A 15,096-nucleotide genomic window follows, 5' to 3' on the forward strand; every position below is an offset into this window, starting at 1 on the left:
ACCAAGAGTCACCTTATTTAGGATGCTCAATTTACAGTTAACAGGATACTCATCACATCATCTCTATCTTGTTTAAGCATCGCAAAAATTTCATGAGGGAAGCATTATTCTATTTTAAGAAAGAGGCTGAGAAAGAAGCTAGCTAGTAGAGGATGATTCTGCATTCAAATCCTGGTCATCTGATACCAAACTTAGGGATATTTTTACCCCAAGGCTCTCTCCAAGTTAAAAATGAATCCCTATAGCTTAAACCCAGCTGATCACTAATGGGATCATCTCAAGGATGGACCATGCTACACAAGTACAGAAATACAAATGCCCTAATATAAAAAGGAGAGAAATTCCAATTCTGATCCCACCATTGGCTTCAAGGAGTGTGGGATGGGAAGGAAAGGAGAGAGGGAAAAAAAAAAGCAAAAGGGAGAGAGAGAAAGGGAGAGATCAGGCAGGCACCCAATTAGGAAACTGCTATCCTCTTACCTTTGAATCTACTTTGTTCATGTTGTTTTGGCAAGTGCAGGCTGTGACAATGAGGTGATGGCAGCGCTTATGGACGACACAGGTGCACACTAGAAAGTTAAATCCACAATTATGCATTAACCAGAGGCTCCCAGTCTAGCCAGTTACACTGGAGTCAACCAGGGCTGCACAACCCCAAGGCGCTTGACCCGGGTGTCTGGCCCACGTGAAAGCGGCCAGCGTTCCAGTCATCCCTATTATCTTTACCATCATCCCAACTCAAGCCTTTGCTCAATTCTCAAAGAACTCTTATTCAAGTGCTCAGCTGATCCTTCCTGACTTTAACCCTTCCTGTACCCATGTCCAGAGGAATCTTCTCACAGTGTGATTTTGGTCTCCTCACCCCATGAGCTGAACCTTCAATGGCTCCTCACGGTCAATTAATAGAGTTCAAGTCTCCTGCCCAGGTTCCAGGCCCTCCAGAGCCTGCCCCAAGCTTCCCCGTCACCTTTCTTCTCTGAGAGTTTCTCTGTTCTAATAAAACCTACACTCATTGCTCTTCTGGGAGCAAGGCTTCACCCCGCCCCCCCTCCAACACTCTCTCTGTCCTTCTCAACTCCATCTCCTAACTAAATCTTAGTTTATAAAATTATGACAAGACACAACTGTAAAAATGTCTCTCCCATGAAAATACATTACCCCTGGCTACCCTTCCAGGCTGAAACCATCCGTACCTCCTCCCATCCCCTACCCTTAGCCTGCCCTCCTCATTTCAAATTTCCCACATACAGCCTCTAATGCCCTCAGGATTCCCAGCCGGCGTGTGATGCCTTGAACAAAGTAGGCATTTGCTAAAATATTTGTGGGCTGACTCAACCCACTGTTTGAATATTTAGAACTTTCTGAATAGCTTTTTCATTTTCATCTAGACAACTGACATTGTGCAGGTAAAGCCCAGTTTGCTATTATAGGATGAACATGTGCAATGAAGCAATATGAAAATATACATCACTTTCAAGATCTTTCAAGACATGGGGAAGTTTTTAGGATTAAATACATAGAGACAGATGACATGTCAGTGAATAGCACTATGCTTTTAAGCAAATAGAGTTTTCATTAGATTAAATTCTCAGAAGAACCACACTGACAGTTCCCAGAGAACTGATATTTTTATATGGGGGGATCTCAAAACCTCCCATATACAGAAAATCTTTGTATTCTGAGGCATATGTTTTTTTTTTCAGTTAGCTTAACTAGAGGTTTATTAATTTTATTGATCTTTTCAATGAACCAGCTTTTGATTTACAGATTTTTCTCTATTGTTTTCCTAATTTCAACTTTACTGATTTCTGCTCTCATTTTATTTATTTTCTTCTATTCATTTTAAGGCGTTTCTCTCATTTTTTCTAGTCTCCTATGATGAAACTTACATGATTGATTTTTAGATTTTTCTTCTTTTCTAATACATGCATTTAATACTATAATTTTTCCTCTGAGCACTGCTTTCACTTACTCCCAGATGTTTTGGTAAAATGTACAGTTGACCCTTGAACAACATGGGGTCAAGGGCACCAATTCCCTGCTCACTTGAAGATTCATATATAACTTTTAACTCCCCCTACACTTAAGATGTTCCTCAGTATCTGTGGGGGATTAGTTCCAGGAATTCACCTCCACCCTTGGCAAACACCAAAATCCATGGATGCTCAGTTCCCTATAAAAAAGGATGTAGATCCATGCATACCTTTGGCATGCCACATTCCAACCATGGATGGAAGCAGTACAGGTATTATTTAAAACAATCCACATATAAGTGGACCCACATACCAGTGAGCCCAATGGTTTCAAACCCATTTATACAAGGTTCAACTGTACTTTCACTTTCATTTGATTCAAAATATTTTGTATTTTCTCGTGAGCCTTTTTTTTTTTTTTTTACCCAGGTGTTATTTAGAATGTATTGTTTAATCTCCAACTATTTGGAGACTTTCCAGCTACCTGTCTTTTATTCATTTGTAGTTTAATCCCATTGTGGTCTGAAAAGATACTTTTTATGATTTCTATTCTTTTAAACTTGCTAAGGTTTGTTCAGAATTAGGTCTATGTAGATAAATGTTCCCGGTGAACTTGAGAAAAATGTGTATTGTGCTGCTTATAGATACAGTCAGTATTCTACCCACATCACTTTGATCAAGTTGTGATACTATTACTGATTTCCTGCCTGTTGGAACTATCACTTACTGAGTTACTGAGTCACCAACTACAACCATGGATTTGTCTACATACCCTTGCATTTTTATCATTTTTTTGCTGCACACATGTTGATGTCTGTTAGGTGCATACACACTAAAAATTGCTATGTCTTCTTGAAGAGTTGACCTCTTTATCATTAATAATGCCTCTTCTTATCCCTTATTGTTTCCTTTGTTATTAAGTTTGCTTTGTTTATTCACTTTTGATCAGTTTAGCATGGTATTCCTTTCTCGATCCAGGTATTTTGTTCTTATCTCTTAGCAAGATGTGAACAAATCGGTGTCTTTATGTCTCCTGACCAATGTTCTTTCATGCTTTTTTTAACAGCAGGTGACCCACTGAAAATCAGCTTATCAGGTATCCTGGCACCATGCATAAGATGGACCAGAGTTGATTGCAGGGCACACCCCTGTGATGGAGAGGTCAAGCCAAAAAGTGACATCAATTCTGATCTGTAAACTATGTTCTCAGCAGCTGGGATTAATTGCATAAGGTCAATTATTGTTGTATTGATTATATATTCATTTTTTTTCTAAATTTCAAAACTCAATAGAATTGTTCATACATATTAAAGTCAAAATTAGATCCAAGAAGATGTCCTATTTCATTTTAAGGGAAATAATGTTTTAGTTGACCTTCTTCAGAAGAGAAGGTAGGATTTCCTTACTTATATGTAGGCTACCATTCCCAAATATGTAGTGCTATTTTACCAATCACCTGTAAGGTATAGATCAAAAAGGTACCACATATGTCAATGGTGTGAGGATGGACAAGGCAATGAGAGAGGCCCAAATAAAAGACAAACCCAATTCAGCCAGGCTAAATCTCCTGAGTAAGAGGTCTTTCCATTCCTCCCACTTTTATTTCATTCCAATTCTGTCTGAACACCAGTAAATTGGATTGATCTTAAAATTGTGAAAATCAAAATAAACTGAATGTATAATAATGTGCAAGATCATTAACAGATTAACTTTGAATATTTCTCACATTAAAACAGTTAAATAAAAGGTCAAAAAAGCAACTTAGATAAAAGCTTCTATTTTTTTAATTAATTAATTTATTTATTTATTCATTTTTAGAGAGGAGAGAGAGGCACAGAAAGAGAAGGGGGGAGGAGCTGGAAGCATCAACTCCCATATGTGCCTTGACCAGGCAAGCCCAGGGTTTTGAACCGGCGACCTCAGCACTTCCAGGTCGACACTTTATCCACTGCGCCACCACAGGTCAGGCCTAAAAGCTTCTATTTCCAATGAGGTTAAGAGAAGATAGCACTGTGCTATTTCTCGCTCCCATTGACAATAGGTTTGTAAAAAAAACAACAACAAACCATTATCTTCAAGATTCAAGGGTCCTGCTCACAAAATGGCATCACCTCGCAGTGCTTTCATGTTATTGCAGAGACAAAACTTAACAACTCAGCTTGATTAGGTATCCTGGGTTTAGGTATAAAATATATATACCATCTACATTGTCTAAAAAGACAGCCAAAATTTAAATAAAACCATAGAGTTGTAATTCTATTGGGGGTGAGGGGAAAGGGTCTCTTGTGACCCACAGAGTTGTCACAGTATTAATGGAATGTATCCTGTTTCCTCTTGGTAGAATCGTTTATTAACATAGGAACAAGATTAAACATAGTTTTAAAAATGTTTTCTTACCTTGGCATTGATAACCCTGTTTCCCAAATACTCCCCTGTTCAAGACAATAGAGAAAAAAAACGATTACCAGTTGAACATTTCAGCAACAATGCTCCTATAATTACAGTACTCAGAAAAAAACAAATTTTGTCCTCTGGTCTTTTATGAAAAACACATTTTCACAGAAGACGCCAAGATGACATGCTTTCTGAGACTTTGTTAGTTACTACAAGACCCAGGGGAAACCGTCTGCTGGATCAGAAGGCTCTGGAGGATATGAACCGGTGTGTATGGACAATTCTCATTCTACCTACCCCTGTGGCAATCCCCCAAGTCCTCAGTGAAAACCAACCCTTACTTGTATGAGTGTCTGAGCCTCAACCTGAAGCGTCATTCCACCATCTTACATGGCAGTCTCTCCTCCATCCACGTAAAAATGTGCAGAGTGAGGAGCCACTGAGCCACTTCACCTGCAGGTGTTGTAAAGTACCAAAAGCTACAGAATTAATATTAATATTTTAAGAGGCTTGGAGAACATTTTATTAATTTGGGTTAAGGTGTGCAGAGAAACCGTGAGAATAGTCTCTGTACTGTGTGATTGGCATTGTATTGTAAATGCAAAGGGGAGGAAAACATGGATCCCCAGACATTCCACCACACCTGCGGGGAAAGGGGTGAATGGCTAGCCAGGTGCAGGGAGAGAAAAGCCAAAATAAACCTTTTCTTATAGCTATGAGCCATTTGTGGGCATTTGTCCCCACAGAAACTACCTCTCCTATGTAAATGCATGTGGTTAATACGTGTGACTCTGGACAGAGATGGCAGATGAACACTAGATAATATGGGAATGCCTTTTTTTTTTTTTTTTTTTTGTATTTTTCTGAAGCTGGAAATGGGGAGAGACAGTCAGACAGACTCCCGCATGCGCCCCGACCGGGATCCACCCGGCACGCCCACCAGGGGCGACGCTCTGCCCACCAGGGGGCGATGCTCTGCCCCTCTGGGGCGTTGCTCTATTGCGACCAGAGCCACTCTAGTGCCTGGGGCAGAGGCCAAGGAGCCATCCCCAGCGCCCGGGCCATCTTTGCTCCAATGGAGCCTTGGCTGCGGGAGGGGAAGAGAGAGACAGAGAGGAAGGAGAGGGGGTGGGGGTGGAGAAGCAGATGGGCGCTTCTCCTGTGTGCCCTGGCCAGGAATTGAACCCGGGACCCCCGCACGCCGGGCCGACGCTCTACCACTGAGCCAACCGGCCAGGGCCGGGAATGCCTTTTAATATGTAAAAAGATATCTTTCTGCCATTGTGTTGACTTATAAATTTTGTTTTCTCCAAAAGGATGTATGGCTTGCAAATTGAACACAGTCCTACTGTGTTAAAGGACATATGACTATAACCAATAGTGGTAAAGGGCTCCTAATTACAATTTTTGCTTCTGTACTTCCCACTTACAAAACTATAAAAACTAAGTAGGACAAAGGGCCGGCGCTCTTTCCCTCAGATTTCTGTCGGAGTTGTCGCCGCTTGGCCAAGCTAGACAATAAAGCTTTAGTGTATAATCGACGGACCTTGTTCATGTCTTCAATGTTTCAGGTCCCTCCGGATTAGGATTAACAAAGAGGATGAAGTAAACAGACGCAGATACACAGATGGATACAAACAGATGCGCCCACCACAGCTGCCTGACGCGAGGGGCCCTCCCTCTTCCCTGTGCCCACATCACCCCAGCATACGTGAGAGCAGAAGCATGGCCACAATGCCCACCGTGTCCACAGCTCCCATCTCTGTCCCAGTATAGGCTCTGGGTGATGGAGAGATCCTTCTTATCCTCATTAACAAAGAGCACATTTCACTAATCCCACAGGTCATGCTGTTAAGAGCAAAGACCCTGAAGCCAGATGGCCTGGGTATGATTGAGGGCAAGTTGTTTACTTCTCTGAGCCATAGTTTCCTCTATAAAAAGGGAAAATATTCATAGTACCTACCTCATAGGCTTACCATGGTAATAAAAGGAGCTGATCATTGTAAAATACTGAGAATAGCGCCTGGCACTTTAAGGACTATATAGAAATTTATTATATAATAAAAAATAAAATTATTTATTCTTTTACAAATGAGGAAACACTAATGGGTTATATAATTTGTCTACACTCATACATCTAATTGGAAATAAGACTGAATTCCAGAGATCATACTTTTAAACATGTATATGTAACATATACCAATATTGTGTGTGTGTGTGTGTGTGTGAGAGAGAGAGAGAGAGAGAGAGAGAGAGAGAGAGAGAGGGAGAGGGAGAGGGAGAGAGAGGTAGGCCGGGCACGGCTGGTTGGGTGGGAGTTAATGTTTCCTTGGAAATAATTTGGTAAAATTAACAAAAAAGTTTCCATTTAGAACCTTAGTCGAGGCCACAGGCTGGCTGTCACCACAAATGCCTACAAGGCAGGCAGGTCACATGAAGGAGGGAAGCAGAATGGTATGACACTAAATAAAGAGCACCCAACAGCCACCCTTCGGGTCAGGCTACCCACAGGGGCGGCAGGGCACAGCTGACTAGAACACGTGGACTGCTGCAAAGAGGGGTAATGGGCTCCGCGATGCCGCAGCTGCGGAGTTTTTCAGTGGAAAACAGTAGGAACAGTAGGAACTTTTCCCTAAAGAATACAGTTGTGACAGCACAGTGGAGGGCTTCCTCTCTGCATCCACGTCAGGGCCTTTAATGTAGACAAGATTGTCCTGGTTAAAAAGGATAGACACACTCACTAACCCTGGATTATGACTGCTAAAAGGTATAAAATCCAAAGTCATCACGAAAATAACAGAATACAAAGTAACTTGGTCAAAATTCAGAAGTAATTGAACCAAGTGCCTCTGTCTTAAACAAAATGACAAAAGTTTGCACAAAAATGTGGCTCTCCATTCTCACCGCAGATGTCAAACTGTGGGGAACTCTCAGGAGGAAGGAAGTCAAGGAGCCTCTTACCAGATAAACTCCCTGCAGTGAGAGCAGTAGGTGGGCTGCCTCAGGTACGTGGCCATAAACTTGTGTCCATTGATCTGGTGGACTCGCCTTCGCATAGCCCTCTGGCGCTTCCTGGTAAAATGTTTGAAGATTCGATCTCTCTGGAGAGTAGCTGCGTATTAAAAGAAAGGGAAAAAATTTTAAAAATGTGTAATGAATATTCCTACACCTAATGTTGGAGAAAGTTTGATAGTTCAAAATACATCCTAAATTACTTTTCTTTTTTTTTTAATATTAAAGTCATATTTATTTATTTATTTTTAAATTTTATTTATTTATTTATTCATTCATTTTAGAAAGGAGAGAGAGAGAGGAGAGAGAGAAGGGGGGCAGGAGCAGGAAGCATCAACTCCCATATGTGCCTTGACCAGGCAAGCCCAGGGTTTCGAACCGGCGACCTCAGCATTTCTAGGTCAACGCTTTATCCACTGCGCCACCACAGGTCAGGCCTTTTTTTTCTTTCTTCAAGATGCAAAACACCTCTAGAAATCATCATGCTTTTCAAGTAACCTTAAGACTCTTAATTTTTAAGGTTAGATTTATGTGGCCCGAGACTCTCGTCACCTTTCTTGGGTCTGTCTCCTCAGCATAGACCAGGGGTCTCCCAAGGTTCCAGTGCTCCAGGATTTGCAGCAGCAAGGACTCCTAGCCCCACTCCAGATGTCCATCAACTAGCTGCAACTACTGGCTGGTGAAACAGTGTTTCTCATCATTCCACTTTTATTCTAGTGTCCTCACAAACTGAGTGAGGGAACTGCCCACAGCACACTGAGAGAGCTGCCTAAAAGCATTAATCCAAGCACCACGTCTGCTCACTGGGAATAGATAGACATTAACCTGGAATAGGTGTAAAGTTCCTTTTCAAACCTCACATTTTATTTATTTATTTATTTATTTATTTATTTAGAGAGAAAGAGAGAAAAGGGGAGACAGAGACAGAGTCGGACAGGAAGGGAGAGAGATGAGAAGCATCAATTTGCATTTGCGTCACTTTGAGTTGTTTATTGATTGCTTCTCATATGTGCTTTGACTGAGGACCTACAGCCGAAGCAGTGATCCCTTGCTCAAGCCAGTGCCCTTTGGGCTCAAGCCAGCGACTATGGGGTCATGTCTATAATCCCATGCTCAAGCTGGTGACTCTACACTCAAGCTGGTGAACCTGTGCTCAAGCCAAAAGAGCCTACACTCAAGCCAGTGACCTCTGGGTTTTGAACCTGGGTCCTCAGCATTTCAGGTTGATGCTCTATCCACTGCGCCACCACTGGTGAGGTCCTCACATTTTAAAAATAGTGGCTTCCAATCTGAAGACTGAAAACAATGTATCATCTAAAGATAGTAAATGGTGTCTTCTACATAATTACACTAGAAATTCTCCAAAATATGCAGACTTGTGATAAAATAAAAATGACGTCTTTTAATACTGCTTTTGAATTAATCACTGATGTAAAGGAAATTTAAGAAATCTTGTATTAATTTGCTAATAAATTTTAAAATCTGGAAGGAATAGGTTTCCATGAAAATACAAATGACCAAAATTAATTTAAGAAGAACTAACTAAACCAAACGGACTAGTTTTTTGGAAGAAATTGAGAAAGTTTTCTAAGGACTGCCTGTCTAAAACCACCCAGGCCCAGATGGTTTCATGTATAAGTTGTTTTAAGGATTCAAGGACAAGATAACTTTAGCGTTTAGAACTGTTTCAGAATCGAGAAAGAAAGGAGGCCCTGGCTGGACAGAGCATCAGCTCAGCATATGAACATCTGGGGTTTGATCCCCGGTCAGGGCACACAGGAGAAGCAACCATCTACTCTTCCCTCCTACTCCCCCTTCTTTTCCTCTTCCCCTCCCGCAGCCAGTGATTCTATTGGTTCCAGCATGGCCCTGTAGCTAAGGATAACTCTGTTGGTCAAGTGCATCAGCCTCAGGTGCTAAAAATAGCTTGGTACTCAAGAGAATCAGTCCCAGATGGGATCACCGGGTGGATCCCAGTTGGGAACATGCAGGAGTCTGCCTCACTATCTCCCCACTTCTCACCTAAAAATAAAATAAAATATAATAAAATAAATTTTAAAAAGAGAGAGAGAGAAAGAAAGGAAGAGCCCAATTTGAAAGGAAATGGAAATACAATGCTAGCACTAAAAGATATAACTGATATGCTCTAAGATATAACAGACAATAAATCAGGGTTAATAACCATTTTTTACACCGTGTGCGGCCCCCATCCCAAAAATCTAATGAAGTCTATAGATCCCTTATTAGAATAAAGCTTTATAATCTAAGAAAATAAGATTCATAAGATTACAAAGAAAATCAAGTATCAAAATGTATTTTAAATGAAATAGAATAATATATACGTACTCTTCTTCTAGAAATTAATTCGTGGTAGACCTAGTCATTCTAATAATTTTGAAGTAGTGATGTGGGTAAGCTGCATTTCATAATATCTGTGAAAACTGTGACATGGTATGAAAATAACTGTGATTTCTATTGTTACAACAGAAGTACTGCTCATACCACTGGGATTTGTTTTTAAATGGAAGAAAATGCAATTAACATGATAGGTTAATGAAAATAAAGGTGAAAAAGCTTTTTCTCCTAGTTTCCGGAACATCTAAATTATATATGGGCCCCAGGAAAAGTACCCCCTTCTGCTTATACATCAAGCTCACTCATAAATACTGATGCAGGGGTCTTCATTATTGAAGTCTGTGAAATTACAAAGTGAATAAGAAAGCAACATTAGAAAATATTAGTCAATATTTTTATATTATGGGGTCTTTGCTTTCCTATTCTTTTACAATTAGTTCCTAACACAAATATTCCTTTCCATGTAATAACAACATCTTTTCCCGACCATCACATTGGCTTCTCAGCTTATTGGATGTGGTAATGGATATGACGAGTGTCTTAATATGTGATATAAACTAACTCCAAAGTAAAATGGAAGATCTTGCAAAAGTTAAAGAATTTTTATGCAGTCTAGGGAAAGTAATGTTTGAGAATTCACTCCCAAAGCCAATGGCAAATAAGGCTCTGGCAGAGTTAGATCAGTTAACTGATACAGAAAATAACATCAAGATCATTTTAAGAGAGAATAATTTGACTACCAACATATAAGAAAAGGCCCTGAGAAATAATGATGCTTCACACAGTTCTTTAAAATATCCTATTTATCCCTGCCCAGTAAGCTCAGTTGGTTAGAGCATTGTCCTGATACGCCAAGGTTGCCGGTTCGATCCCCGGGTCAGGGCACATACCCATTTCTGGGTAGAACAACAGATCAATGTTTTTTTTACCTCTTCCTCCCTCTAAAGATCAATTTTAAAAAATCTTTTAAAAATAACCTATTTACAACTATACTATAAAAATAAAATAGGTAGTATTCTTTTTTTTTTTTTTTTTGTATTTTTCTGAAGCTGGAACCGGGGAGAGACAGTCAGACAGACTCCCGCATGCGCCCCGACCGGGATCCACCTGGCAAACCCACCAGGGGCGAAGCTCTGCCCACCAGGGGGCGATGCTCTGCTCCTCCGGGGCGTTGCTCTTCCGCGACCAGAGCCACTCTAGCGCCTGGGGCAGAGGTCAAGGAGCCATCCCCAGCACCTGGGCCATCTTTGCTCCAATGGAGCCTTGGCTGCAGGAGGGGAAGAGAGAGACAGAGAGGAAGGGGGGGGGTGGAGAAGCAAATGGGCGCCTCTCCTATGTGCCCTGGCCGGGAATCGAACCCGGGTCCCCCGCACGCCAGGCCGATGCTCTACCGCTGAGCCAACCGGCCAGGGCCGTAGTATTCTGATATAATAAAATTATCTAAATATTTCATTCTAAAAATTAGTGCCTGGAGAAATTAACAAAATTTGTTCAATATAATATTTACACAATTCTAGTTTCCTTTTTAAAATTCCTTCTCCCACTTTTTAACTATTAACAAAATTTAGATTTCATTTTGAAGGATTTGTCTTACATAGACTTTGCCCAGTAGCAATTATACTCAGATAACCAGGAACTTCTATACTATCTAGCATTACCTTAAAAGAAAACTCACTGTGATAAAGGGAATTTTCTCAGGAGCGTAACAATGTGTATATTATTAGAAGACCTATTATTAGATTTTATTCTAGTAGCAGGTGAAAGAAAATAAGTATGATCATTTCAATAGATGTTGAAAATGTACATACTTGATAAAATTGAACTTGCATTCAATTAAAAAATTTTAAAAACCTTTTGAAAATACGACCAGGAAATGCTTTCCTCACAGGTTATTTTCCAAGGACTGAATGAGGTAATGTGTTCAAAGTGTTTACCATAAAGCGAGGCACATGACCCTTGAAGAGCACGGCATGCGTGTAAGGCACGGATGCCCTTCCCCACCCCAGACAGTTGAAAATCCATGTATAATTTTTGACTCATCTAAAAACTTAACTACTAATAGTCTATTGGTTGACCCCAAGCTTTACCAATAATAGCAACAGTCAATTAACAGATTTTTGCATGTTCTATTTTATATGAGTAATACAGTGTGTCCGTAAAGTCATGGTGCACTTTTGACTGGTCACAGGAAAGCAACAAAAGATGATAGAAATGTGAAATCTGCACCAAATAAAAGGAAAACCCTCCCAGTTTCTGTAGGATGATGTGGCAGCATGTGCGCATGCGCAGGTGATGACGCAACACCGTGTATACAGCGGAGCAGCCCACGGCCATGCCAGTCGAGATGTGGACAGTACAGAGGAAAGTTCAGTGTGTTCTGGGGCTCGCTAAATTCGAATCCATGACCAAAGTGCAATGTGAATATAACGAAGCACTACCACATAGGAATAACATTACTCAGTGGGATAAGCAGTTGAAGGAAACTGGCAGTTTGGTGGAGAAACCCTGTTCTGGTAGGTCATCAGTCAGTGACGAGTCTGTAGAGGCTATACGGGATAGCTACCTAAGGAGCCCTAAAAAAATCTGTACATGAGCCCACATCAAACTGCACTGAATAGGTATGAAACTAGGAGAGTTTTCCTTTTATTTGGTGATTTCACATTTCTATCATCTTTTGTTGCTTTCCTGTGACCAGTCAAAAGTGCACCATGACTTTACGGACACACTGTATACTGTATTTTTATAATAAGGTAAGCTATAGAAAAGAAAACATGGAGAATATTATAAGAAAGAGGTAATACATTTACAATATTTATTGAAAAAAATCCACATACTAGTGAACCTGTGTAGTTCAAGTTGTGTCATTCAACGGTCAACTAAAAAGATAATTTTTTTTGGCATTCGATTTGACAATATCTTTCAAAGTTTTAAATACACATTTACTTTCATTCAGCTATTCAACACATTTTTTTTCCTGTAAAGAATACCAGAAAGCAAGAATGTATCCTATATACATATCAATTGCTACATTCTTTTTAACAGTAAAAATTAGGGTTTACACAAGAAATCTCAAAAAAATGAAAAGCAGAAATACTGAAATGAATTTGACTGAAACACCAATGCCTTCAGAGGCACTAACACAGTTAAAATTATGCCTGCTTCAGGTGTGTGTGTGTGTGTGTGCGCGCGCAAAATCTCCAGGAAGCAATCTAATTACTTCCATTCTCAGGTTTCGTGTCTGTCTAAATAAGATAAAATATTCCCTTGCCCTCAGCTCTATGGGGATAGTGTCACAACCAATATTCCTGAGAGATTCTTACAATTTTAGATAAAGGTCACAAAAGAACAGTTACGCTATCTGGTTGCTCTCCTCCACAAGACTTCCAGGAGCCATTTAGCAACCACAAAATGAATAGATTTTAATGTTCCCTTGTTGGCAGATGATAAAAATTAGCCTAATAGTATCACCCTAGCTAACCTATGTTATCACCGACCTGAGACCCCACTCAGTGCTGGATGGTGCAAACCTTGTGATGAATTAGTCAACATAACACATCTAGATGCAAATTAAATTTTCCGGGGGGGGGGGGTCTCATTACTAAGAATTTACTTATTTAATCCCTTAATGCTGAAAAGATCGGTTAAAAGGTCAGCTCACTTGCATTTTTAATATTTCATAAATCGAATCCCTTTTTTCCCTTTCAACAATCACCACAGCAATATCATTACCTATGATTTTTTCAGATTATTCCTTATGGCCAGAAGGATTTAGGAAGAAGCTGCAGACAGCTGTAGGCAATCACTGAATGTCTCTGTTACTGCCTTTCACCCCTGCTAGCTAACTTAGACTTATTCTATCTGCTTCAAAGACGAAGTGGCAGCTCCCAAATTTTGAATCAAGGTAAAATGCCCCCCACCCCTTTGTTCCCACAGCAACCCGGGCGTGCCCCTCCATCCTTTCCCTCATCCCACAGCACTGGGGGCGGTGTCTCTTTCGCTTCTGCATCCCACATGGTCACTGTAACCAAAGGTCACTCTTGTCCTTGCTGTACATATTCTTTTGCGCGTGTGCCCTTTGTTTAAAAAGTAAACACCCTCATGCACGCGCTCACACACACCTGGGAACTTGCAAGACGTTTGTTCATTTCTGAGAAGTGGGGCCCCCATCGTTTCAAATGGCTTCCTCTTGACTGATGCCACGATCAGACAGCCAGAGCTGCCGGACTGCACGATGTTCACCTGAGCACAGACTCAACCCTGCTTTACAGAGTGCAGAGGGAACTTCCTCATTGTTTGCGCCCCTCCTGTTGATTTAGGACTGGGTTAAAAGGACTCCTGAAGGCTGTTTAATCCCGTGTTGCCTTAAACCAGCTCGGGCTTTTGGGAACTCTTTCAGATCACGTGTTAGTTGAACATGCCGGGCAACCCTAACATGCTCTGCAGCCAAAACTGGAGTCACAACTTCTGTTTTGCTCCTGAGGTGCTCAATGCCTCTAAGTAAATAGGAAGCTGGCTCAGTGCCCCAGGTGGAAACACATCCCAGTCCCCAGGGGCACTGGGCCTGGAGCCCTGATCTGGGCCGGTTTTCACAGGCTAGCCTATGGACAGGGTGGGGAATAATTACATCGAATATAACGAAGATTAGCTATTTTGATATAAATTCTATTTTGTAAAATCTAATTGTCATCCCACACATTCTTTTAGAAAATTTAAGAATAGTCGTGATTAGGAGCCACCAAAACACCCCAGGGTAAGTTTTTATTGTAAAACATTTTGCTGGACTTGAATTTGTAGTGCTAACAGGAGGCTGGGGGGTAGGAGACAGGGGGGAGGGGAGGGGGGGTGCCTGTGAAGTCTCTGTAAACCTGTTGTAACTTTATCTCAAAAATGGTAAATACTTCAGCCTCTTAAGTCTTTTCTTCTACCTACCTGTGTTAAGGTTTCATATTCCAGCAGCAGAGTTCTAAACTCAAAGTACTTCTGAAACATTCTAATGCGAGCCAAAAGCACAGCTCATAGCCCATGTTTTCTTCTTTTTTTTTATTCATTTTTAGAGAGGAGAGAGAGAGGGAGAGAGAGAGACAGAGAGGAGAGAGAGACAGAGAGAGAGAGAGAGAAGGGAGAAGGAGCTGGAAGCATCAACTCCCATATGTGCCTTAACCAGGCAAGCCCAGGGTTTCGAACCAGCGACCTCAGCATTTCCAGGTCGACGCTTTATCCACTGCGCCACCACAGATCATAGCCCATGTTTTCTAACGACCGTGAGCAAATTAAATTAGAGAAAGATAATCTATGGCCTGACCCCTTTTAATTCACAGAGCAGTTGATATAAAATGCATAAAAAAAAACAACTTTGATTCGG

General features: G+C 40.9%; 1 protein-coding gene across 2 annotated transcripts in view; it reads right to left on the minus strand.

Moving 5' to 3' along the window:
* Positions 1 to 15,096, minus strand: part of PRKCH (protein kinase C eta) — a 286,597-nt gene that overhangs the window by 160,931 nt on the left and 110,570 nt on the right. For both annotated transcript variants that reach the window (XM_066276900.1, XM_066276899.1), the window contains exons 3-5: positions 7,329 to 7,479; positions 4,371 to 4,405; positions 481 to 569 (exon numbers count right to left, since the gene is read on the minus strand). In XM_066276900.1, the coding sequence (XP_066132997.1) occupies positions 481 to 569; positions 4,371 to 4,405; positions 7,329 to 7,479 (275 nt within the window). The remainder of the gene's footprint in view (positions 1 to 480; positions 570 to 4,370; positions 4,406 to 7,328; positions 7,480 to 15,096) is intronic.

This window comes from Saccopteryx bilineata, chromosome 4 (assembly GCF_036850765.1).
Source record: "Saccopteryx bilineata isolate mSacBil1 chromosome 4, mSacBil1_pri_phased_curated, whole genome shotgun sequence".
NCBI classification, from domain to species: domain Eukaryota; kingdom Metazoa; phylum Chordata; class Mammalia; order Chiroptera; family Emballonuridae; genus Saccopteryx; species Saccopteryx bilineata.